The sequence below is a fragment of the Poromitra crassiceps genome (genome assembly GCF_964638095.1).
Source record: "Poromitra crassiceps genome assembly, chromosome: 12".
In the NCBI taxonomy this organism is placed as follows: Eukaryota; Metazoa; Chordata; class Actinopteri; order Beryciformes; family Melamphaidae; genus Poromitra; species Poromitra crassiceps.
Window position 1 is genome coordinate 12,337,433 of NC_139632.1, and position 24,559 is coordinate 12,361,991.

Genomic DNA, 24,559 nt, shown 5'->3' on the forward strand with positions numbered 1-24,559 from the left:
GATGGCAATGTGGGCAGAAAGTAGACAACACATATAAACACCAGGTGCAAATGAAAAGGTGTGGTGGGGTTGTTTATTTTTCAGGTAGCACATCCAGGTGCAGGTCACATTTGAATGCTGACAGCAGGAGAAACAGGTGTTTTTCCCCTGGACCAGGTGGTCATGGAAAGCTCAGATCTTTGGCAATCGTAACTTCTTCTTTTTTTTAAGTACCTTGTTTTCCAAAGCATCATAGCTCTGAAGGCACCCGTGTTCCGTTGCAAGCCGGGTTTGGAAACGAGGCTATTAACGAGGGTATTTCGAGAAGCAGCACATTACCTCGCCAGATCATTCATAAAATGATCATTCAATACTTCATTGGGTCTTGTCCAGACATAATGAAGTCATCCACCAGGAATAATATCCAAGTTAAATTGGATGGATTATTAAAAATGTCAAGAGCTATGTATAGTTATTTTCCACGGGCCCTTTTGTAAGTTTGGTCCTGCTTATTGAAATACCTTCCAACTAAAATGATAGGAATTTTAGGATTTACAGGACTTGAAAAGTCTGGGAAGTAAACACAAAATCTGTAAAGGTGTGGAGGAAGCAGACGCTTTTAACCAAAGGCGACGTACATCTGAGCTTTATTGTACATCTGAGCTGTATTGATGCATATAAATACACAATATTCCAGTGAAACCAACATCTTAAAATCCTGTCAAGTTTAAGTTGTGGAGAACATACAAAGTGTAAGCTGATCAGTGCAAAGATGCTTTTGGAAAGCTCGGCCAGTTTGCAGACTTGAATCAACACCAGGGAAAAGTTACGACCACATCGGTTTACTGTTACAGACTCACCCTCACCGTTTCAGAAACGAGGGAGAAAGGATCATTTGAATGTTCAACGGTTCGAGTCCATCATTTTTTATTTCCTCCTCCCATCTGCAATAAGTCCAGCTGCTGCACTGTACGGTTCATAAAGGCATCATAATTATCATGATGTTGACTGATGTCTGTTGCTGTGTCCACTCTCTGTCCTTCCAGTTCCTTTGTCTGTAAATCTGCCTCATAGCTGATGTTTATGAAAATACAGTTCTATTTACGGAATAAATACATTTTTACAAAAAGGGATTTTGGGTCTGAGTTCATTCGCCACTATATATATATATATATATATATATATATATATATACACACACACACACACACACACATATACATATGTACAGTGTTGGGGAAGCTACTTTGAAACCATAGCTTAGGAAGCTACCAACTACTTCACCATGGAAGTAGTTGAAACTACAGTACAGCAAAGCTACCCTGCGAGAATGTAGTTTATGAAACTACAAGCTATAGAAACAGAAGTTCAAACTACTTTGTAAAATAAAGCATTAAATTGACAATGTACATGTGTGAGATATGAAATAAAATATAGCCTAGCCTACAAAAAAGCACAATGCCAGCAAACATATGCCTCTCAATTGAGTTTATTGACACCCAATACATTCAATGTTATATTTTTGTTATTGTAAACAAATTTGGGTTCTTCTGCATTTTGTTTTATCAGATAATAAACAGTAAATACTTGACTAGGATTGGTTAAGGTTAGGGAAAGAATCTCAGGGCAAGCCAATCAGAGGCAGCATTGGCTGTATGTCTTGCGTTGGATTAGTTAAGGTTATGGCAAGAATCTCAGGGCAAGCCAATCAGAGGCAGCGTAGGGTAGGCTGTGTGTCAAGAAGTACAGTTAGTGGGATCCTAGTCTCAACGCCAGACCCATGAGAGTTATTTATATTTTTGTGAAAGCACCAATTAGTCATCCCCACAATATTGTCACAATATCAATATCGAGGTATTTGGTCAAAAATATTGTGATATTAGATTCTGTCCATATCGCCCAGCTCAACCTGTGATATCTCACATGTAGCAAAAGGAATAGAAAATATAGATATAAATTATATTATTTATCATCATTCAGCTTAAAAATACAGATATGATTTTTGGGCCTGCCCTCTGCTGGAGGACGTGGGCCAGTTGTTGGTTCAATCCTTGCATCAGACTGTGGCTTCAGAAATGTTTACAAATACAAGCTGGAGATTGTAGGATTCCACCTGTGATGTTTCTTTATCATCAGTAGTTTTAACACTGTTGAGCAAATAAGCTGATGAAGAAGCCTGGGCGAAGTCTCTCTGACTCTAGCTCAGTGAGATAAACTGCTGCTTGTCATGTAGTTGTTGACTGGTTCAAAGCCCACTTGTCAAACTATTTATGCCTTCCATGTTGTTGTTAGTATGAAGACTTGTAGAAATCTGATGCTCGTACCCACACTGAGGAACAGCTCATTGGGATGAGCAGCTGTTTCTCCGTCTCTCCATGCTGTACTGAGTGTAGGTTCGATTCCTGATGCAGGGGAAATGTTCCTCAAGCCGGTCTCCCATCTCTTTAACATGGCTGGAAACACACCAGCTGACAGAGCGCCTCCACATAGACAGCCAGAGGAAGGAGACATTTCTAAATTGACTAAAAGCTACAATATAGCCTTTTCCAGATTTTGACCTATAGCCAGGCACTTCAAAAGTCACACAGTGAGAAATACAGTATCAGTTGCAGTGCCTTTGTGGTTCACTGACTATGTCAGCTGCCTCCAGAGGGAGAGGTTGTGTGTTCTAAGCTAGAATATGTACAGACTAAACTTTGATCTGTGTTTTTTGAGGCAGCAAAGTTATTTGTATTTGAATAAAAGTGGAAATAGGTGTAACAATCTTCCTTTAGTTTGTATTACACTTCTAATTAATTTGAGGATGTGTTAACATAAATGTTCTTCAATAAACTATAGCCTACTGCAAAGGAGGGTTCCTACAGTGGGTTTTTATTCCTCGTCTATCAGAACAGAGACAACTGCACTCACCACTCAGCCACACAGACAGACCCATAGAGCTCAGGCTTACACATCCATGACACACAGACAGCACACAGACAGAGGCAGAGGAAACAAATAATTTCATAAATATTTGTATTTGATGAAGGCCGGACGGCCGAAAACGTTTTGTTGCTAAAGAAAAAGAAAATTAAAAACGATATTCCTTGAGTGCGGTCCCCACCTTTTCATTTATTTGTGACATTTCTATATTGGACTACGCACCTGTCTGAGCGCAGTGGTTACCTTTTCTACTTTCATAAATATTTGTATGAAATAAATAACATTTGTAAAAACCCAGGTATTTGTGCTTTTCCGAATACCGGGTTTGGCTCCACCCCTAGTTCAAACCTCTAGCAGGTTGTTGGAGGATACTGATTGGCTGTTCAATAAAGTAATTACTAATTAACACCAGAAGGTGTCCATCCCCTGGTGGCACACTAAGTTGAGTGTGTAGTTTACCATGTAAGCCTCAGTCCTCCCACAGTGACCTGGTTCAAACCCAGCCTGTGGGCTTTTGTTGCATGTTCTTCTCTCTCTCTCTCTCTCTCTCTCTCTCTCTCTCTCTCTCTCCCCCCCCCCCTCCCCCCTCTCTCTCTCCCCCCCCCTCTCTCTCTCTCTCTCTCTCTGTCTCTCTCTCCCACGCCTCTGTGTCCTTCTCTCACGATACGTCTGTCACTTAATGTCTGAAATAAAAAACATAAAGGAAGAGCTCTTATCTTTGTTTTTTACCATTCAATTTTTCAGAATTTATGACCCCCCCCCCCAAACACACACACACCAGCTTTATGTTGATTGACAGCTGAAATGTAACATTTTAAAAACCAAACAGGTCAAACTTTTTACAGCGGGAATTTAGCCAAACTCTGTTCTCTCTCTCTCTTTCACTCTGTCGATATGTCGCTCACTCACATGAAAGTGAGGCTTCCTTCAGGTACATTCAGTACATTCGGCTTGGGGTGTGTAGTTTACCATCCTCCCACAGTAACCCTGGTACAAATCCAGCATGCCTTTTTTTGCATGTTCTTCTCTCTTCCTCTCCAGCTTTATGTTGATTGACAGCTGATTTTTTTTTTTTTTACCAGACAGGTCAAACTTTTTACAGTGGGATTTTAGCCGAACTCCGTTCTCTCTCTCTCTTTCACTGTCTCCCTATGTCTCCCACTCACATGAAAGTGATGCTTCCTTCAGGTGCATTCAGTACATTCAGCTTGGTGGAGGTGGTGGTGGTTGCTTAAACCTGCGCTAAACCTCTGGTGTCACTCACTTCACATTTACTCTTTAGGCTTTAGGGCAAGGTGTCACAATTATAATCTACTGGAAATGTCTTCAACCCAGTAATGTTGTTTCTTATTAACTTTTATGATTGAAATGTCATATGTATGCCTAGTGGATGAAATTCAACTTGGTTGCTAAGAGTTGCATGTTGGGCAATTTGAGTAATTACCATAATGAGCTAATTAATCGCCAAAACTGGAAATTAACATGAATTATATAAATAGTGAGGCTGAAACCAGGAAATTGTTATACTGTATTGTTGCTTTTAATCAATTTAGAAAGGTGATCTAGAGTCTAAATTGATGTTTGGAAGTCCAGAAATTAATCTATTGCCATAACCGAGTCTACTTAACTATTTCTAAATTGACTAAAAGCTAAAATATACAGTAGCCTTGTCCAGATTTTGACCTATAGCCAGGCACTTCAAAAGTCATATAGAGAAATACTGCATCACTGGCTGTGCCTTTGTGGTTCACTGTGTATGTCAGCTGCCTTCGGAGGGAGAGGTTGTGAGTTCTAACCTTGGATGTACACAGACTTAAAAAGTGGAAGTAGGTGTAACAATCTCCTTTCAGTTTTTATTACACTTCTAATTAATTTGAGGATATTAAAGCCGTTCGGGAATTGAATCAATACTCCACCTGTCAGAGAGAGACAGCGACTCATCCTGCTGAGCTATGAGCTGTTTGCAGTTCACCTTCTGAATTCTACACAGTGTTCACACTGACACAGAGAGCATAAAGCGTGAGATAGGTTGGACTTGAACAAGTGAGCAGCTGTTGATCTGACTGAGCTAGAGTCAGAGACTGACGAGACTCCTACATCAGCTTATTTCTATCAGTCTTCAAACTACTGATGATAAAAACAGCATCACTGGTGCTGCCTGAGGCAGGGATTGAACAAACAACCTTCGAACATCAAACATCACCCACATGTTTATCTGAGTGAGCTATAGCCCACTGAAGGACCTGTAGCATGATGACCAATCACATTGCTAATGAATATACATTGCATCAACTAGAATCCATTTAGCTGCTTAAAACGACAGTGACATGCGTATTTTGAGAAACGTTTTATTAATTTATTACAGCATCTGTCCAATCCAATGTCATCTTTAACAGAAAACAAATCACTGGTCATACTTTATACTACATCTATACATGTGCTGTTTTAGTCTAGATGACTTCCTAGCACACTTACGCAGAAAGAGTCATCACTACAAAGACGAGGCCTAATCTGACTGCTAAAACACTCCATCCTTTAACAACCTTTTTACAAAGACAGTCCATTCATCTGCACCATGGCATTGCATCACAGCATTCTTTAGCTAATGTGAACAGCTCTTATTAGACAAGCCTCCCTAACTGATTGGAGATGGCAAGCTGTAGATCTACAGTAGGCAACAAGGCAAAAAAAATAACATGATTTGATTTCTTCCTTTGTAAATGTCGCTTATGTGTGATTACAGTGTGTCCGGGTTTTGATTTCTTCTGAAGAAAACCTGCCCAGGAGTGTTTTCTGCTCCCAACTCAACAGACCTTCCTCCTCTCCGTTACATATTCCTCTACACAGACTGCTTTACAGCGCACCAGTTCTCTGCTGTGTGAAGACATGTCAGGGTGAAGGGTGACGAGTTGGGATTCAGTCTGAAAGGGCATCTCTTGAGTGACGTGACACAAAATATCAACCACCCCCCACCCCCACAAAAATAACAAACATAATTTACATCCCACCGCTGCTCTCATACATTTGTAGTATTCACATGACCACTGATGCATTAACTTAGCATCATGAAAATGAGCAATGTATCCCCTCCCCAGTTATCAGTAACCATTACTTGTTTGGGACATTTTCTGCTCAGTAAAGCCCACTATGATCATCCACAGGGGGTTTGTCCAACTTGCAAATTCTCTCCCCTATTGAGTGAAAACACAGTTGCCCACATACAAAACACCGGTTTTGTTTCACCATCTTCATGAAGTGTCACTTAATTCCAGGGTTCCTACACATTTTCCATTTCAAAATTCCATACTTTTCCAGACTTGTGTCAGACCTGACCTGAGTACACTTTGTGTTGAAAAGTGGTGGGGACATGTCCCCATTGTAAATGACACGTATGGCCACACCACAACTTGGAGGTTTGGGGTTTGAGCCTCAGCTTGGACTTTGAAGAACTTCTCAAGTGAAGATTGCTCTGACAGAAATGGCTTGAACTTGTCAGGGGCTCACAGAGTTTCACAGCTGCATGACAGTTTTGAGGTTGTGGGTTCGAGCCTCAGTCAGAGAATTTTGAAAGTGACACCCAGACGAAAGACTGAAAAGCACTGATAAAACCTGTCTGCTACTGGAGGGGAGGAAGTGGTTTCTTCTTGTCAAAATAAGAGCCCAGCAGTGTCAATAAGGATGTCCTGTAGCTCTTGGTATACAGAGTGTCCTCTCCCATCCACCTCCTAAGTACTGAAGTACAGTATACAGACGGGTGCTTTTACTTGTTGCTTTTACAGCAAAAATACACACGATAAAAACACTAAGGAGGAAATGTGAAAAGGGATTAATCAAAACGGCAATATGTTCACGCCCCGTTTTAGGGGGGAAACACAAGCCAAAACAAATCATAGAAAAATAACAGAATTCATTTTAATGACCCAAAGACACCATGACGATGACATCACAATATATTACAACTGGTCTGGCCATAGAATGTGCAAGATACCCCGGAAATATTACTTTGACCCATCTAAAATCAAAGATGAATGTTGTAATACTTGTCTTCTTTGTCTGCTATTTTACATTGAAGTCAACGGTGAGTGGCTTGTGTTTTCCCCCTAAAAGAGGGCGGGACCATGAGCCACCTATAAAATGACGTATTGCCGATCTGATGTATAAGGCAAGATAAGGCAACTGTACACTGGGGATTTGTGGGGGCCGGTACAGCGTTCCCACTGGGGGGGAACAAGACTGGTCAGGTCCTATGCAGGTGGGGGTCAAGTCAGTTTACTATTAACATTTTCTGTATGAGCCCTAGTTTCCACTGCTTTCACACAAATGTTGGGTCCTGACTCCAGTAACTAGTCGTGGCTCTCTCTCCTGCCTGTGTGTTTGTGTATGGGCTGTGTTTACTGGCCACCCCCCTCGCCCTCCTCCTCCTCCTCCTCCAGCTCCACCAGCGCGGCGTGGCGGTTGGCCTGCGAACCCTCGCTGAAGAAAACCTTCTTGATCACGCCAGACTTTGGCGCCCGGATGGTGTGCTGCGGAAACCAGCGACAGGGGAGGAGGGGACAGCTTTGTTAGAAACTCAGCAGGAGAATCAAGGAGAGTCTGAGAGAGATAGATGGTGTGTGAGTGTGTGTGTGTGTGTGTGTGTGTGTGTGTGTGTGTGTGTGTGTGTGTGTATGTATGTATGTATGTATGTATGTGTGTGTGTGTGTGTGTGTGTGCGTGTGTGTGTGCGTGCGTGTGCGTGTGTGTGTGTGTGTGTGTCTCACCTCCATCTTCATGGCGTTCATGACCATGAGTGGGTCTCCAACAGCCACCTTGTCTCCTGCCTTCACCAACACCTGAACAAGCAGCCAGGAAACCACATATCACATCACGAGAAGGAGAAAAGCCCAAGCTAAAATCTAATTATCATAACATTTTTCCCCTTGCTACTGGCTTATATTTGTCTTTATTTGCTTTAAAGGGATAGTTCTGATTTTTTTCAACCCTAGCACTATTTTGCTACTTACCAATGATGATGTTGATTGGTCGATTCCTTTCTCAGAACAATCCATGCTGGTTGGGGAGTAGCAAATAGGGCTAGGTTCCAAAAATCAAAACTATCCCTTTAAATGTTTTTTTCACGCTGTAAATGTAAATGTGTTCCATATTACCTCTTGAATTATAGGCGGATCTGGGAGATCAAAATTCCATTTACGCTTTAATATTATGGCAACCTCTAAAACTACAAAGACATTTAGGACAATCAAATTGAAGCCGATTAGACGTTATAATGCGACACAGTCACCGCTTACCTTCTCTATGGTTCCGGTCATCGGGGCCACAGCTCCAGCCTGGGACCCGGAGCCACTCACACCAGCCAGATACTTGGGCACTGGGACTGACACCTCAGCACTACCCTCCTACAGGGAGAAAAGACAGAGGAATATGACCAACATTTCATTCCAGCCTCTTAAATGTGAATATGTCCTGGTTTCTTTAGTCCGTCTTTAGACACTAAACTGATTATCTTTTGAATTTGGAATGTTGGTCAGGACAAAAGAAGACATTTGAGGATGTCATCTTTGGCTTTGGGGGAAAGGTGATCTGCATTTTTCGCCATTTTGTGGCATTTTATAGACCAAACGAGTATTCCATTAGTCGAGAGAATAATCGACAGATTAATCGATTATGGAAATAATCGTTAGTTGGAACCCTAGTATTGCCAAACCAAGGTGACTGATGATGGCGTACTTTTATCCCCAGCTAAATTGCATGAATACAGAATATAATGCAAATCTGTATACACATTAATGAGCCCAGGAAAAGGGAATGTTAACAGAACTCTGTATAGAGTTTAAATTAGGTGGAAATATCAAGAACAAAAAAGGAACTTGTCATGTAATTGTTCCACAGAGAGCAAACATTGTTCTAGTGTATTCCATGGTGATCTAGTGCATTAGGGTGCTGGGTAGAACGCACCATGGAGAACAGGTGGACCGTGTTGTCCAGGATGACCAGCTTGGGCCGGGACTTCACCCCGTCCACGGAGCAGTGCAGGAACGAAGCTCCGCCCTCTGTCTCCACCTCCCCCGTCACATGGTACACCTCTCCACCAATCTGAGAAGAGAACACGCCGTGTAATCAATATGAGTGACGGATGTGAAGAAGAAGCATCTGCGGTTAGTTACTCTGACTCACCTGCATAGTGTAGCTTCCATCTTTGTTGTACGTGACCCCCACATCCACTTCTAAACACACACACATAGAGATGTTGTCAAAGTTCACTGGTGATTTAGAACAGCCAATCAAGGCAAAGTGGGCAAAGGGAGTGGACTAGAACAGCGGTTCTCAACGTGGGGTCCGGGGACCACCTAGCCTAGGTAAACCCAGCCCCCACGTGACCTGCTCTCTCAGTTCCCAGTCACTACATAGTGACTGAGAACAGGTCTGAGAGCAGGTCACGTGGGGGATGGGTTTACCCAGGCTAGGGACCACCATGGGGTCCCTAGCAAATTGCTGAATTGCTAAACTTCATTATTTAATTTACTAGAACAATTATAGAACGTAGAAGAACGACTGCTTTGATCTACCTACAATACAGTTATGGATTTCTAGAAAAAAACACAATAGAAGATTTTCTCAGATTTGGGTGCGAGAAACAAAACCTCATCAAACTAGACTAGATGAGAGAAGTCATCGAAGAGTGTGACACTGAACACGTCACTCTGACACAGCGGCAGATAGGCGAGGTATTATTAGCCTCTCTGTGACATTTATAGTATGAATATTGATGGTGAAAATGAGTTCATTACCAAACTCTCAGCGACCAGACCAGTTCTTAATTATTAAAACAGCTATTAAGAAGCAAACCAGTGGCAGAGCTCGGGGTCTGCCGTTCACTCCCACTGTACTGAACTAGATCTAATGAAATGCCTCATTTAGCGGTCGTGGGTGACAGCGTGCACCAGGTACATGGAGACAGCCAGTAAGCTGCTACTGTCTCTGGTCTAAATCTGGTAGCGCGAGTCTGGGGCCCCTGGTGAGTATGGTAAAAAGAAAATAGAACTAATCGATATCACCATGAAACGTCCCCAGTTGATTACTTACATTAAGAGGATCATTTTTGGTATTGTACATTTGCAGTGATTTTATGTTTAAATATGCAAATTAGTCATTACCTAATTAAATGTGTGCTAATTGGAATACACTTCCAGAACATAAATCTGAACATTGGATAAAGCCAGGTTCAAAATTCTTGTTTCATTTTGTTGACATATTTGAGCCAGAGGGCATATCGGATCTCTCTTTTTTATCACTCCATAAATCAGAAAATACAGTCATAAAAATAAAAAATAAAAATCTTTTGCCATGTTTTTAGGAATAGAATGATATATAAATCAGGCTATGAATGATATATGAAGAAAACCCTTAAAAAAGAAGAAGGAGGAATAAGTGCTACTGAAGTAGAGATTTATGGCTCAGAGTATGAGAAAAAAAAAATCATTTTGAGAAAACGGCCTTTGAAGGTGATGTTGTCAGAAAGCAGCGCCACCAGCCAATGAGATTTCATGTTTAGCTTAGTTGGTTGCTGATTGACAGCCAGAGTTCAACTATGGAAAATTAATGAGAGAACTTTATATTCCTCTGCTGTCCTGTCATGACCCTGCTGATCAAAATACTGCTTCAGCCTCATCCGTCCTCTCCTCCACCTGCCCTCCCTCTAGGGGGCAGTAAAGCACCACAGTAGGTCGGGTACTTACTCTTGTCTCCCAGCTGTAGTGTCATGTTTCTGTTGAACAGTATGTTGAGTCTCCGACCGCTGCTGGAGCCAAATGGGGAGTAGGGGTCTAGAAAACACACGCATACACTGAATAGATCTGGTAGATCACTGAATGGATCTCTATGGTTGAAATCAATATCACAATAATCATAAGGATCCCCCCGATAGCTATATATATGGCTCACATATGTGAAATCATGTTAAGAAATTCAAATTAATGTTCATCATATTGAACAGAATGGTAATGTCAGGTGTGATGTCAAACTAAACTGAAATTTTCACATATACCTACCATACATTTTGCATGCGTTTGTAAATAACATTTGCTTGTTCTCATCAGTTCAGAGCAGAATGGTGCATCTCAATATCCCAAAATCACCACATCATCACAATATAACCCCACTGAAAGACGATAAATAATAATAATGAAATATTGTCCAGCCCTAAATATACGTCAAGGCGAGAATACCAAAGCAGGCATGAAATACCGTTGGACGTCTGTGTGAACTCCTGCGTGCACCTCCTCTCCTGGAGCAGCAGGCCCAGGGCGGCCTGGCAGAGCGTAGCTCCGCATGGGGCCCTCGGGGCGGGGAAGAGGTCGGCGTAGTGCTGAGGGATGAAGCTGGTGGTCACGTTGCCCGCCTCAAACTCCGGGTGGCCCGAAAGACTCAGCAAGAAGTCTATGTTGGTGTTCAGACCTACGATCTGCGGGGCAGGGCGAGAGAAGGTGAGGCTTGTCTCAAAGAGGTGTGTCTCTCTTATGGGGGGGTTCTCCACTTTTTCTTTTCATGGGGGGCCAGTTGAGAGCAAGCTCTCCTTTTCAATGATGCCCTGATTACAAGAACATAATAACATACCACGACACACACCTTAAAACAACTTAACACATTCAGTGCCAGCGACGCCATATGGCGTCATTAGAAATTTACCGTACAGTGCCAGCGACGCCAAATGGCGTCATAACTCGATTTTTTTTTTTTGACGGGGGGGTGTCGATCTATGCCTCTTACATCGCCTCTTACAATATTCAGAGGTATTGAATGTGTCTAACCTATTTTACAGAACCCTTAGGTGGCGACAGCGCTCTCCAGATGAGAGAACGTGGAGTGAAACACACAGAAGAAGTCATTGGGGGGAAGGAAATCGCATCGCATCCGTCCGTATGCAGCGGCTTCATTGAAGCAACGTTTAGCTGTGCCCCTGCAGCAGCCAATCTGCTATCACAATTGAGCACCTCGATGTCCGCTGCAACAGCCTCCGTGTCCGCTGCAACACATGATCAGCCGTGGATTTGTTATTATTCTCAACTCGAAGCATGGGAGCTGGTACACGCGGCTGTAAAAAAGCAGGATCTAGCTGACTTTTTCAGTGCTGAGCACAGGCAGAGAAAACGAGAAAACAGCAGAGCAGAGAGACACTCCTCCCACAACGGGGGGGGGGGGGGGAGGAGGAGGGGGGGAGGTGGGCACGCAGAGCCAAGTACACAACACAGACCCAGACAGCAGGACAGGGTTGGCAAACGCAAGCCAGAATATCCGATGCCCACCAGCAGCAAAAGATCAGCAAGAAGCTGCAACCAGCAGCGCATGCAGGCGCCAGCGCTGCTGGTTTCAGCTAAAAATATTATTCTTCCAAACAAAATTCCCTTGCCTTCACTGTTTTATTGAAGGAAATTATTTTTGAGGTGTGACTACATCAGAAAATTAGCTTCAGAGTCAGTGATGTGCTTGAAATGTTTAATTTCACAAAAGGCTCATTATCTCAGCTCGTAGAAAAAAAGCTCTGTTTTTCGTTCGATCAAGCTATCTTCTCCGGCTCATAACTAAAGAACGGAAAATGGGATCAATAAACTTTTTTTTGCAGGTGATAGAAGAGAGTCTCATCGTTATTTGTGCGTGTTCAGTGTTTACATAGTAATTATTAAAGAAATTATATGACTGTTTTAAAATGCATTGCGGCCTATGTGGCACAGCAAGCAACCTTTTGCCCAAGGGCCGTGGCACTGAAAGTGTTAATACACACATAAGACACAAGTTACAACTGACAAATAAGACGACAGACATCAGCTCACAGGGCACATGTATGTTCAGATTGCATAGCATCCGAGAAGATGTTTAAAACCATCAAATGGAATCAAGCTATTACATTTGAGCAAGTTCTGCAGGCTATTCCACTTATGTGGGCAATAATAATCAAATGCAATTTCTCCTAATTCTGGGCCAATACGAGGAATGTTTCAAACCAGATCATCTTGTGCATGACATGTTTTTGTTTTGTTTTTAAGGGTAGGATAACCAGGTAATTACTTATGTAAGTACTTGTACTTACGTTGTACTGTCGTAGGCAGTATCGCAGTTTCTTTAAGGCGGCTGATCTGTCCTCGCCCCACACCACTAGTTTGGCTATCATAGGATCATAATGGGCTGACACCTCATCCCCTGGACACACACACACACACACACACACACACACACACACACAGAGATTACATTTGTTGTTGATTAATCTGTTGACTATTTTCTCAATTAATAAATTAGTCGTTTGGTCTATAAAATGTCACAAAATGGTGAAAAACATTTATCACTTTCTCCCGAAAGCCCAAGATGACATCCTCAAATGTCTTCTTTTGTCCTGACCAACAGTCCACAACCCAAAGAGAATCAGTTCACTCTCATAGAAGACTGAAGAAACCAGAAAATATTCACATTTAAAAAGCTGGAACAAGATCATTTTTTCCCTTAAGAATTCGTCGAAATGATGAATCCCTTATAAAAAATTGTTTGTGATTAATTTTCTGTCTATCAACTAATCAATTAATTGCTGCAGCTTTATTTATTAGTGTGCATGTCCTACCCTCTCTGACCCCGGTCTCTATACGCGTGTGCTGGTCGGCCGCGGGGGTGGAGAGGTGCAGCAGAGGCCCCGCCCCCGGCATGAAGTCGTTGTTGGGGTCCTCGGCGTAGATGCGCGCCTCAAACGAGTGTCCGCTCAGGATGATGTCGTCCTGGAGGAGGGGCAGCCGCTCCCCTGCTGCCACCTGGAGGAGAGGACAGTCAGAGCTGAACTCAAATCAAAAAGCATCTTCCATCTATAGACCCTTTTCACAGGGCCATTTTGTGTCAAAAAGGCAGGGTAAAGTATTTGAAGTATAATGTAACTTGAATCGGAACATTATTCAGAGTTTGGGCAACTTAAAGTGTAACTAACCTCCAAAACACTTTTTTTCAGCTTTTAACCAATATATATGACTTTGGGGGTGATGTGTGAAGAATTCTGGTCAGAATTTCCACATTTGACACCAAACTGTTGCCATTTGACCATTTGTATCATTTTTCAGCAGCATACCTGGCATAAGCGCCCCTAAGGGTCAAACAGTGCTTTTTTTTTTTTTCTCAAATGAATGGGATATTTGGTACAACCTGACGTCAGGTTGTCCCCAAAGACTATGGGATTTCAAGATAATTACTCCCCTACCCCCCCTGTACCCTTTCGGCTCCTCAGAACTCCAAGCCTATTCTTATTGAAGTTTGCTCTTAAAATACTGAACCAAACGTCGTCAAAGTTGGCACATGTCTTAATTATAGTTAGTTTCCCGCTGAATGTGTCATTACTTTATTGATATCTTACCTGGATAAGCTCGAATGATGATGTTTATATTATCAGTCCGAGTTGCAAGCTACTGTCTCCAGCCCAGGCAGGCGAGAGTCGTACTGTTACATGGACGAGCCCCAAGCTCCGCGGGCGCGCGCAGCAGAGCAGAGCTCTCTGTGCTAGAGTAGAGAGAGCAGTCTGATATTTCCGCAAACAAATAGCGTCGCAGTTTAGCGCACATGTAAAATATAACGCTATACTACGACGTGACAACGTGACAAAGCTGGTCTAAACACATCGGCTGCTGTAATATCGTCACTGTGTACAAGCAACGGGGGGGGGGGGGGTTGACTCGCTGTGTGTGTGTTTTGCTGTCTGGAGCACTTTCTCCAGTGCTCTCTGTGCACAGTCTGACATTTCATTGGAAGCACTTTCTCTCGGCCAGTCAAACGGGAGAGTCTGCTCTGCTCGCTCATGCACCCGCGGGGCGCGCGCACACTGCACACAGCAGCAGTGGCGGGGGCTTTCAGAGCAACTGGCTCTGTCTGTGTGTGTGTGCTCCGAGGAGGAGAAGAGCTCTGTCCTGCTCTGCGCCCTATGAGGAAAAATCATAGGTGCTGTAAATTTCATCAAGAATCACGAAAACCCCCAAAACGCAAATTAAAAACGGATTTCATTGCGCGGTTTATCTCTAGTTAGACGAGGGAATTACGTGGAGAAATCTCGCATTGTGTTACCCCAGAGCGAGAGGTTTGTCCTATTGTGGGTGTGCTGCTGTTAACGAGCCCATGTTACTTTGCTCCCGTAACGTAGTTTCCATAGAGTTACATGGAGAAAAATAATTAAATTTCTAGTTCGCCACTGAATTACCAAATTGATATAACTTTCAACCATTTTGAGCAAAGCTCTTTCCATACAGGCCACCAGCGTTGGCTAATTGTTGATATTTATACAGATATGGCCCCTCTCAAATAAATTATTTTTGAGGCAATAGGCAAACTGTAATGGCGTCGATTTCCGAAAAAAAATCTGGACTTCAACACAGCCAAAGAGTCCAGTATAGACAAGAGCATATGTCATTTCTTGGTTTTTTCCATAGGTATTTTCAAATCACTGTTCTAATACATATCTAGGGGGTTAGTCCCCCTTTAAGTGATGTCACCCAACCTGCATGGGCTACCATGTGACGTGACTTTGGGGTGTGTTCACAGTGTTTCCACAACATAAGCGAGAAGCCGAGATGGTATTCAAAATACTCTCATCCATAAACTACCATTTGAACATTAATATGATCCTGAACATTTTCAGATTGCGATTTTATCAGTTTTGGGGAGCTCTGATAGATAGCCTAGTAGTAGTTCATTCTCAGCTAAAGGAAAATAGGACAATGTTCAAGTAAAGACAACACAAGATTTCCAGGACATTTTACTATTTCTCTCAGTTTTCCAGGACACGTGGGAACCCTGTAGTATGTCCTCTCTTCTTCCATCATTCCCCACATCCCTCCTTCTCTCGGAGGACAGGATGGAAAACAGGCTCCGCCCCCTCACCCTGAGCTGCCACTCCACCAGGTCGGTGCCGGTGATCATCTCGGAGACGGGATGCTCCACCTGCAGCCGGGTGTTCATCTCCATGAAGTAGAAGTTGTGCTGAGCGTCCATGATAAACTCCACCGTACCTACAGTACACACACACACACACACACACACACACACACACACACACACACACACACACACACACAATGTCATTGAGAATTTAAAAAAATCTAATTTTATTCATTTGAGGAAAAAAGTGGATGATTCCACAAGACAGTGATAAAAGGAACACCCTAAATGCTATCTAATCCTGGTGTAAGGGGCGTGCGCGTGTGTGTGTGTGTGTGTGTGTGCGAGTGTGTGCGCGTGTGCGTGTGTCTCACCTGCCCCTACATAGTTGACGGCCTTAGCTGCTTTGACTGCTGCCTCTCCGAGTTTCCTCCGCACCTCGGGGCTGATGTCAGGCTGAAAACACACACACAAAAGCACACACACACACACACATTTAGAAACAGTGAAAGCATGCAACAATTGGCAGGAATATAATGCAAGTAGTTCTCATTAGCCCTTACATCTAGTTACACAGTACACACGCACGCACACACACACACACACACACACACACACACACACACACACACACACACACACACACACACACACACACAGTATATCTCTTTCTTACCCAGCATTCATTTCACACTGTAGTTTTATGTGGCACACATGGTAAACCAGATGAGAAAACATTATTTCCTGCATTCAATCGCACACGCACGCACGCACGGTGGCTCTGGGAAACCCACCACCTCACGTGAGCTGCACAAGGGCCCCAAGACACCACTTTGTGAAAAACGTGACTCCAAAACCTAGTGGATGGCTTGGTCCATATTATTTAGGTCAGTGGTCTCACCCCCGGTGCCTCCTCGATGATCTTCTGGTGTCTCCTCTGGACGCTGCAGTCTCTCTCAAACAGATAGACGGCATTCCCGTGTTGGTCTCCAAACACCTGGACCTCCACGTGCCTGCAGGCAGGAGACCAGAGAGAGAGAGATGGGGGGGGGGGGGGGGGGGGGGGCAGAAACGCATCAGGCTTTTTAGCTCACAATAAGAAATAAAGTATAGGGGTGTGTGTGTGTGTGTGTGTGTGTGTGTGTGTGTGTGTGTGTGTGTGTGTGTGTGCGTGTGTGTGTGTTTGCGTGTGTGTCTGTTACCTGGGATCCTCCACAAACTTCTCCACCAGCATGACATCATCGTTGAAGGACTTTCTGGCCTCTCGTCTGGCCGACTCCAGCTGCTCCAAGAAGTCTGAGTCTGACCGGGCGATACGCATGCCCTAAACACACAGGTCACATATTCACACACACACACATATTGGCACAGATACACACACAAAAGTCATGTTCAACACAGACAGACAGTGTTGTAGTTGAGTCACTATATCTTTGAGTTGAAGTCGAGTCACGAGTCCGAGTCACCAAAGAAGAGTCCCAGTCGAGTCCCCATTACCCAGTCTGAGTCCAGAGTTACTGATCATCAGCATGAATCCACAACATGTAGGTGGAACACACGTGCCTGCCCTGGCACAAAATTGAATGTTACGGTATTAATACAGATATTAATATCTCCTGCCAAATTATGCTGACCTGATTGAGGCCGTGTTATAAACATGAAACTTTGTACACTTCTTCCCTAATTTTTAACCAAGTGTGACTAAGGTTACACGTGTTCAAGTGAATTCAAGTCATTTAATTGGTTTATAACCTTATGAAGTAGCGTTAGCAACAGATACACAGCTCTCATTGACAGCAGGAGGTGGGCTCAGCATAACGTAACCCACCTGAATCAATTCACATCTCGTGGCAAATAATATCCACACCTCGGACTGAGAGCAGTTGGATGAAAATCGACAGACAGGAGACAGATGAGGAGCTTTTGTCACGAGTTTATAAACCTGGAAGAAAGTTTAGCTGCGGACGCTGAGCTGAGTCCTACTTTCAAAATGTGAGTAGGCTACGGTAGCCTACATGTTTGTAGATCTGTTTGGCTGCATTGTGTTAGTCACAGCGCTATACTGTTGTCTGATATTCTTCGAGCCACTACACAGCGGCATCGCCACAGCCGGCCGAGAATGCACAACGTTATTATCAGAGTAATTTTCTTTACAAATAAATATTATTATTATTATTATTATCATTGATAATCGATCGTTACTTTTTCCCGAATTTTTGATTATGGAAATTTAGTAAAATGCTCATCCCTATTGCAGATATAATGTACCGTAAATTCCGGACTATAAGCCGCGGCTTTTTTCCCGTTTTTTGGCCCCTGCGGCTTATATAACGGTGCGTCTTATCTATTGATTTTTTCAGAAAAAAAAAAAAAAAAAAAAAAAAAATCTCTCTTTTTTAGCACTCTTTCTAACTATAAATCCACTTCTGTTTTAATTTCCTCTCTTGCCCTCTTTTCACCACACCGCGGACACTGTGTGCACTGTAAAAATAAACAACGGTGGTGTTGTGTTATGTTGTTTTGTTGAAATGTTACGGTAATACGGTAAATGGGAGCTTCCTCAAACAGCCATCTCTTTCCCGACAATCCCCTCTGTGCGTGACCACTTACATATGGTAATTACGGTAAGCAAACGGCCACAAGCCCATCAACTCCCTCCCCCGACTACCAGGAGAAAATCACAAACTTCGGCGAATTCACACAAAGGAAGATCAAGGAATATTCCATCGAACCGGAGCAGATCATAAATATGGATGAAGTGCCTTTGACGTTCGACCTGCCACTCACTCGGACTGTTAACAAGAAGCGCCCTGGAGGATTCTTTCACCAAAAAAAAGCTTTGCTCGTTCTCGACAGCATGAGAACGAGCAGTAGATGATCATGAGGTGGTTTTTCAGACGTGTCGATATAGCAGTTTATCGCAAAAGTGTAATGGAAACACATTTTTCGCATTTGCACGTCATGTGACCCATATTATCCCTTGGAAAAGGAGCGGAAAATAAGTTTGGTAAGTAAGGTTCGATAGCCGTGTCAAAACCTCCGCAGCAAGTGGAAAACTTTGAAGCAACGCTACCTAGCAGAAAGACGAGTGTTGTGCAAAAGCGTAGCCGGGCAAATTAGATAATGTTTAATGGCAGAAATCGGTCCATGGTGACAGCAGGCTGCCTGTGTGCGCGCATTTGGCACAGCGGCGAGATGAGAGGATGAAAAGCACACACTGGTGCGGTGGTGCTGTCTGAAGTGAATACAGTGACTGTGAGTAGGCTAATACATTGCACACGTTTCAGGTGCAATTATAGAACCAAATCAGCCTTTTCCCCCCTCCATCTCTAAATCGGACCAGTTGTAGGCTATTAGGCTACCTTTTTTCCTCTGCCTGTCGCGCTGACTGCATTCACGCAGCCAGCAACATTTTGCGACTCATTTTCTTTTGAATTGATAATCAGGCTCGTTTATATGCATTGTAACTTCATGTTGGGATTTCCATTGACCATTGGTTGGATTTGAGCATGCAGGGGACGGGATATGGGGCAGATCCCCGTGCGTAATCACTGTGGCAGCTGCTGCAACGGGGAATCACTCAAACGCAACTTCAATGGAAACGCCTACAAGTCGCAATTGTACATTGTCGAAGTTGTAGAAATATCGCAATTCTTTTGCGAAAAACTGTAATGGAAACACAGCTATAGATGAAGAGGAGTTCGTTGGTTTTGAGTGACAATGAAGGAGAGAGGAGAGTGGTTGACGAAGCCACCCTGAACCTGTTCGTTTCCGACACTGAAGATGAGGACTTTGGTGGTTTCAGTACGCAGGAAGAAGAGGAAGACGAGCATTAGTGACTTGACTTCTCTGGTTACAGGTTTGCTGCACATATAGCCTATTGTTGTGTGATTTTGTCTGGGGATTAGTGACCTGACTTTTGTTTTGTTTTGTTGAAATGTTAATAAATGGGAGCTTCCCCAAACAGCCATCGCTTTCCCGACATTCCTCTCTGTGCACGAACCCTTTCATATGGTAATTAAACATCAAAACACCCGCGGCTTATAGACCGGTGCGGCTTATAGAAGAAAAAAATAGTCAATTTTGGTCCCGCGGCTTATACACCGGTGCGTCTTATAGTCCGGAATTTACGGTAAACAAACAGGCTTCCTATAAAATATACAACACAGCTTTTGCTTAGTTAATTGAGATTGAAGTACCTCATTAAAGTGACTGATCTTTACTTTACTTTAAGTGACCTTGTTCAAGCTGTTTGTGGACTCCTCTCACCTTCCCTCCTCCTCCGCGGACCGCCTTGATCATCACAGGGTAGCCGATCTGGGCAGCCTCGGCTTGGAGCTTCTCGTTGGATTGGTCGTCTCCGTGGTAACCGCTGATGATCGGCACCCCGGCAGCTGACATGATGTGTTTGGATGTGCTGAGGAGACACCGATGAAATTCAATGCTTATTTATACTGGATGAATGTCTTTTTTCTTTTTCATGTAGCCCCACAATTGCGTATGTTCAATTTTTAAGTTTCTATTATATTTACATCCCATGCGGCATCGTATTATTTTTGTGCTGCGACAACCCTATTTCTCAACTTGTTATGCTGTGTGTTGTTTGTTTGTTTTTTGCTTTTTAACATCCTCCCAAATCCATCATTTTCATTAGTGAAAACTAACTCTTTCCCCTCATGCTCCTTCATTTCTGATACAAGCATTTACATTTGCCAAGGACATCTGACACAGAGTATATGAGAATCCATGCAATAACACCAAATCACCAAAACTCTGTGTGTGTGTGTGTGTGTGTGTGTGTGTGTGTGTGTGTGTGTATGTGTGTGTGTATGTATGTGTGTGTGTGTGTGTGTGTGTGTGTGTGTGTGTGTGTGTGTGTGTGTGTGTGTGTGTTACCTCTTAATGCCCATGTCTCGGATGGCAGAGGAAGGCGGACCGATGAAGATGATGCCTTCTTGTTTACAGGCCTCCGCAAACTCTGTGTTCTCTGATAGGAAGCCGTAGCCAGGGTGGACCGCCTACACACACACACACACACACACACACACACACACACACACCCACACACACACAGAATATAACTCATTTTCTGCTTAGATTAGAAGAAACAAAACTGGCTTGACCACCTTTCCCCTATCTCCATGTTGCACAAAATAATTCACTTTAAAAATGACAAATTACTCACATGTGAGCCAGACCTCTTGGCCACTTCCAGAACTTTCTCCATAGACAGGTAGCTCTGCTGGGAGGCTGCGGGGCCGATGTGGTAGGCCTCGTCTGCCTACAGAACAAACACACACACCAGCATTTGCTTTAAAGACTATAGGAAGACAAACAAACAGAAAGACACAGGCGCATAAACACAGACGTTCAGAAACTATCAGTGGACACAGTATAAGAAAAGGCACAGCAGAATCCTTTGAGAGATATCTAGCACCTCACCATGGCCACGTGCATGGAGTGTCTGTCCGCGTCGCTGTACACGGCCACCGAGCGGACGCCCATCTTCTTAGCCGTCCTCATCACACGACACGCGATCTCCCCCCGATTGGCTATCAGCACCTTCTCTATCCTTCCACCTCCTAGACGAGACACAGGGGCATATCAGATTATGTTAATGATTTTTTTGTTTTGTTGCGCCAGCGTCGCCAATGTCACCGGCACAAACGTTGTCGTTTAGTGATTACTTTTTGGAAGACACTTCAAGAAGGCAACTTTTAATACAAAATGTTCTGTAACTGAAAGCATTCAAAGACAACAGGTGCAATATTCCAAAACAGCAGCTGCATAATCTAATTTATATTCATGAAAGTGCAATGAAGAAAAAGTTTGAGTCCCAGAGAGAAAAACATCCCTTGCACAGTTTCATTTGATTATCATTTTACACAGAGCAAATTGTGGTATAATCGCCCAGTTATAGTTTATGGCAGCATGTTTCAGGTGTTGAAGTGTTTTCTTCACCCACCTCCTGAAACAAACCTCACACGTCCTTTGGTCCATGACACTTTCCTGGGAGGAGAGAGGAGAGGAGAGGAGCAGTGGGTCAGAGGTTCACAGCAGCAACACAACGAACATTCCTATATGGATGTAAAGGGCAGCGCAGAAAGCATGTGAATGAACTGTGAGGGGGGTCAACTTCAGAGATAGCTTACAGTACAGTAAGCTATCTCTCAGCTACCTAACATCAGTAGGGAACTGAATTAACTGAAATGAGTCAGTGAACGCTAACATGCTAGCTGGCTGAGTGAGTGCTACCTTTAACCTTGCACAGCAGCACTTCTGATCCAGCGGCTCACAGCTTGGAGAGGCATTATATTAACATGTTGACATCACAAGTGGACAAATAACGTAAGGTAGCACAGGTCAACAATCATGTACATGTAGAAAAGGATTTACAGTGGGATGCACAAGGAGACCTTGTTACAAGTCAAGTGCATCAGTCTGGTGGGCTAGCTCCCTCGTAAGCTAACTTGGCTAAACTTCATAGCTGCCAAGCTAGATTTAGCTACATCTAGCTGAGTGGCGAAGATAGAGGCCACCCGTTTCACACGAAAATACAGCAGGCATGACACGCTCTGTCCTACTTACTGTGTAAATATCCTCAGACCCTGCAGGGTTGGACATTTCAGAATAACAGCAGCCATACCAGCTACCAACTGCTGCTAGCTAGCTGCCTGCCTGACTGACTGAGCAGCTGAGCTGAGCTGAGAGGGGATAAAACAGCATGCAGTTAGGAAGAACTGCCAAAGAGGGCAGTGTCTCTCCATGAGTCTAGCCCTCTCGGCTCTCGCTGCTCTCGCTCCCTGCAAAGGAGAACATGTTTTGGTGGGGAAACTTAGGCTGGTTTCACACCGGCGACCCAAGCCTTGCCTATGCCTTGCCTTTACCCACGCTTTTTAATAGGCGTCCGTTTTAGTCAACGAGGCTGTGTACACCGGACGCCTGAGCGTGAACCCTGCGTGTACCCACGCCTTGCCTATGCCTTGCCGATTTTATCGAATAGGCGAGAGTTCTATTTTCACGCCGACAAGGCGCGTGCAGGCAGGCTTTTCTGTCAAGCCATGAAAGAAAAACGCGACAATATCCGTGGGAACTGGCAAAGTCAACTGAATTTCAAAATAAAATGGAGTTTCTACAACAGTATTGAGCAGAGAGAGAGAGCGAGAGAGAGATTGACGGGTGGCTATCACGTGGGGCTTTCTCCCTGTCGGCAAACAAATCTTCATGAGAGAGAATAGCGACCGAAGAAGCAAGATGGACAATGTTGTTGTGCCAGCACATATTCTTGCAAGATCACCTCTCTAAAATGTCCGACTATAGTCAGACCTGGTTATACATATCCAGCATCAATAGAACATTAAATATATCAGATTTATTTTACCTAGAGGCTACCCATGACAATTCTGGACAACACGTGAAAAAATACAGTCGGGAGAGAGGAGAGGCGCTTGTGACTCGGCTCCAGGTTCGGCGTGCAAAAGGCGTGCGGTGTGATCGCAAAAGCGTGTAACAGGTTCACGCCCAGCTCGGCGTAGGCGTGGGTTGAGGCAAGGCAAGGCGTGGTAGTCCATGGGCCAAGGCAAAAATCGGTACCACCTGAGGTGACCGCACGATTTTGTTATTTTTGTCTTCCTACATGTCTCTAGTTTATATTTTGGTATGATAACCCTGCCGATTTGGTAGCTTAAGGATAGTTATCACTCTGTAAACAAACCTACCCCCATATAAATGACAAAACCCTGATTTCTGTGTATTAGTCCAGATGATATGTGAAAATGATGTTCCCTTTTTCGTAAAAGCATGAAACTTGGTACACTTATAGTTTGGGGCCCTGTACAGTTTCAGAAATTGAGCCATCGCAAAAATGCCTTGTGGCGGCCATTTTAATTCTGCCATAAGCAAATTATGTAGTTTGCATCATATCTCTTGAACCACACATGCTAACACTGAAAAGGAGATGTCTATCCCAACGTTTTCATGGTCAAGGATTACAATGATACCATATAGAACATCATAAACTGTTAAAGTGACTAATCAATGGTGAATTTGATGACGTTGTGAGAAGGAAATGACAGTATCTGACAGTAACTTCAAAGCCATGACCATTCTCTGGCTAAGATGTTTTGATGAGTGATTTGACTTATTATAGACCTTTTGTTAAAATAGCGCCCAGGTCCCTCCTAAAGATCCTGGGATTTTCCTTGCCAGATGGCCAAATCCAAGATGGCCACTGGCGCCTTGTTAAAAATTTGACTTTTGACCCAGAGCACATAGAATAATGTATGAAGACACTTTTCGGTGTAAGTCAACCACGAGGAATCCGATTCTGACATCAGTTTGACATTATGGCATAGTTTTTACCCAGAATTCCAAGATTAAGATCCAGTATTGTGGAAATGTAACTTTTGAATGGGAAGGTATACTGTGCGTTTGGGGTTTACCACAAGGAAGGAGATTAAGGCCTTGGCCACACTGATCTGTCAGAAAATGGACAGAACGGATAGACGGATAGATTTATGTCCGTTGCATGTACAAGTAACCTACTTGTACAGCAGGTGGCGGTAAGCACCTTGAAGGTCTCAGCGACCCGTCTATAAACCGAGAGAAGAAGAAAGCTGGTGTCAGCTAGCTGCTAGCTCTGTGCGCTACGTTACTTATGTGGCAATAAAATGCCACCGAATGACCAGATTAGATGGTGAAATCAGACGGTGACACTGACTATCACGTTGTACAACAGCGGGATGGTGTACACAGCATTAATTAT

General features: G+C 43.6%; 1 protein-coding gene across 1 annotated transcript; it reads right to left on the bottom strand.

Moving 5' to 3' along the window:
• Positions 1-5,252: 5,252 nt before the first annotated feature.
• Positions 5,253-22,488, bottom strand: mccc1 (methylcrotonyl-CoA carboxylase subunit). The gene is made up of 19 exons (XM_083648178.1): positions 22,384-22,488; positions 21,761-21,804; positions 21,238-21,377; positions 20,981-21,076; positions 20,692-20,813; positions 20,065-20,212; positions 16,998-17,119; positions 16,697-16,808; positions 16,170-16,251; positions 15,799-15,926; positions 13,511-13,694; positions 12,986-13,095; positions 11,146-11,362; positions 10,638-10,724; positions 9,076-9,125; positions 8,857-8,994; positions 8,190-8,297; positions 7,662-7,733; positions 5,253-7,424 (listed from the first exon to the last, which is right to left on the bottom strand). The coding sequence occupies exons 1-19, from the start codon at positions 22,437-22,439 to the stop codon at positions 7,293-7,295; spliced, it is 2,148 nt and encodes a 715-aa protein (XP_083504304.1). The 5' UTR covers positions 22,440-22,488; the 3' UTR covers positions 5,253-7,292.
• Between the last annotated feature and the right edge of the window lie 2,071 nt (positions 22,489-24,559).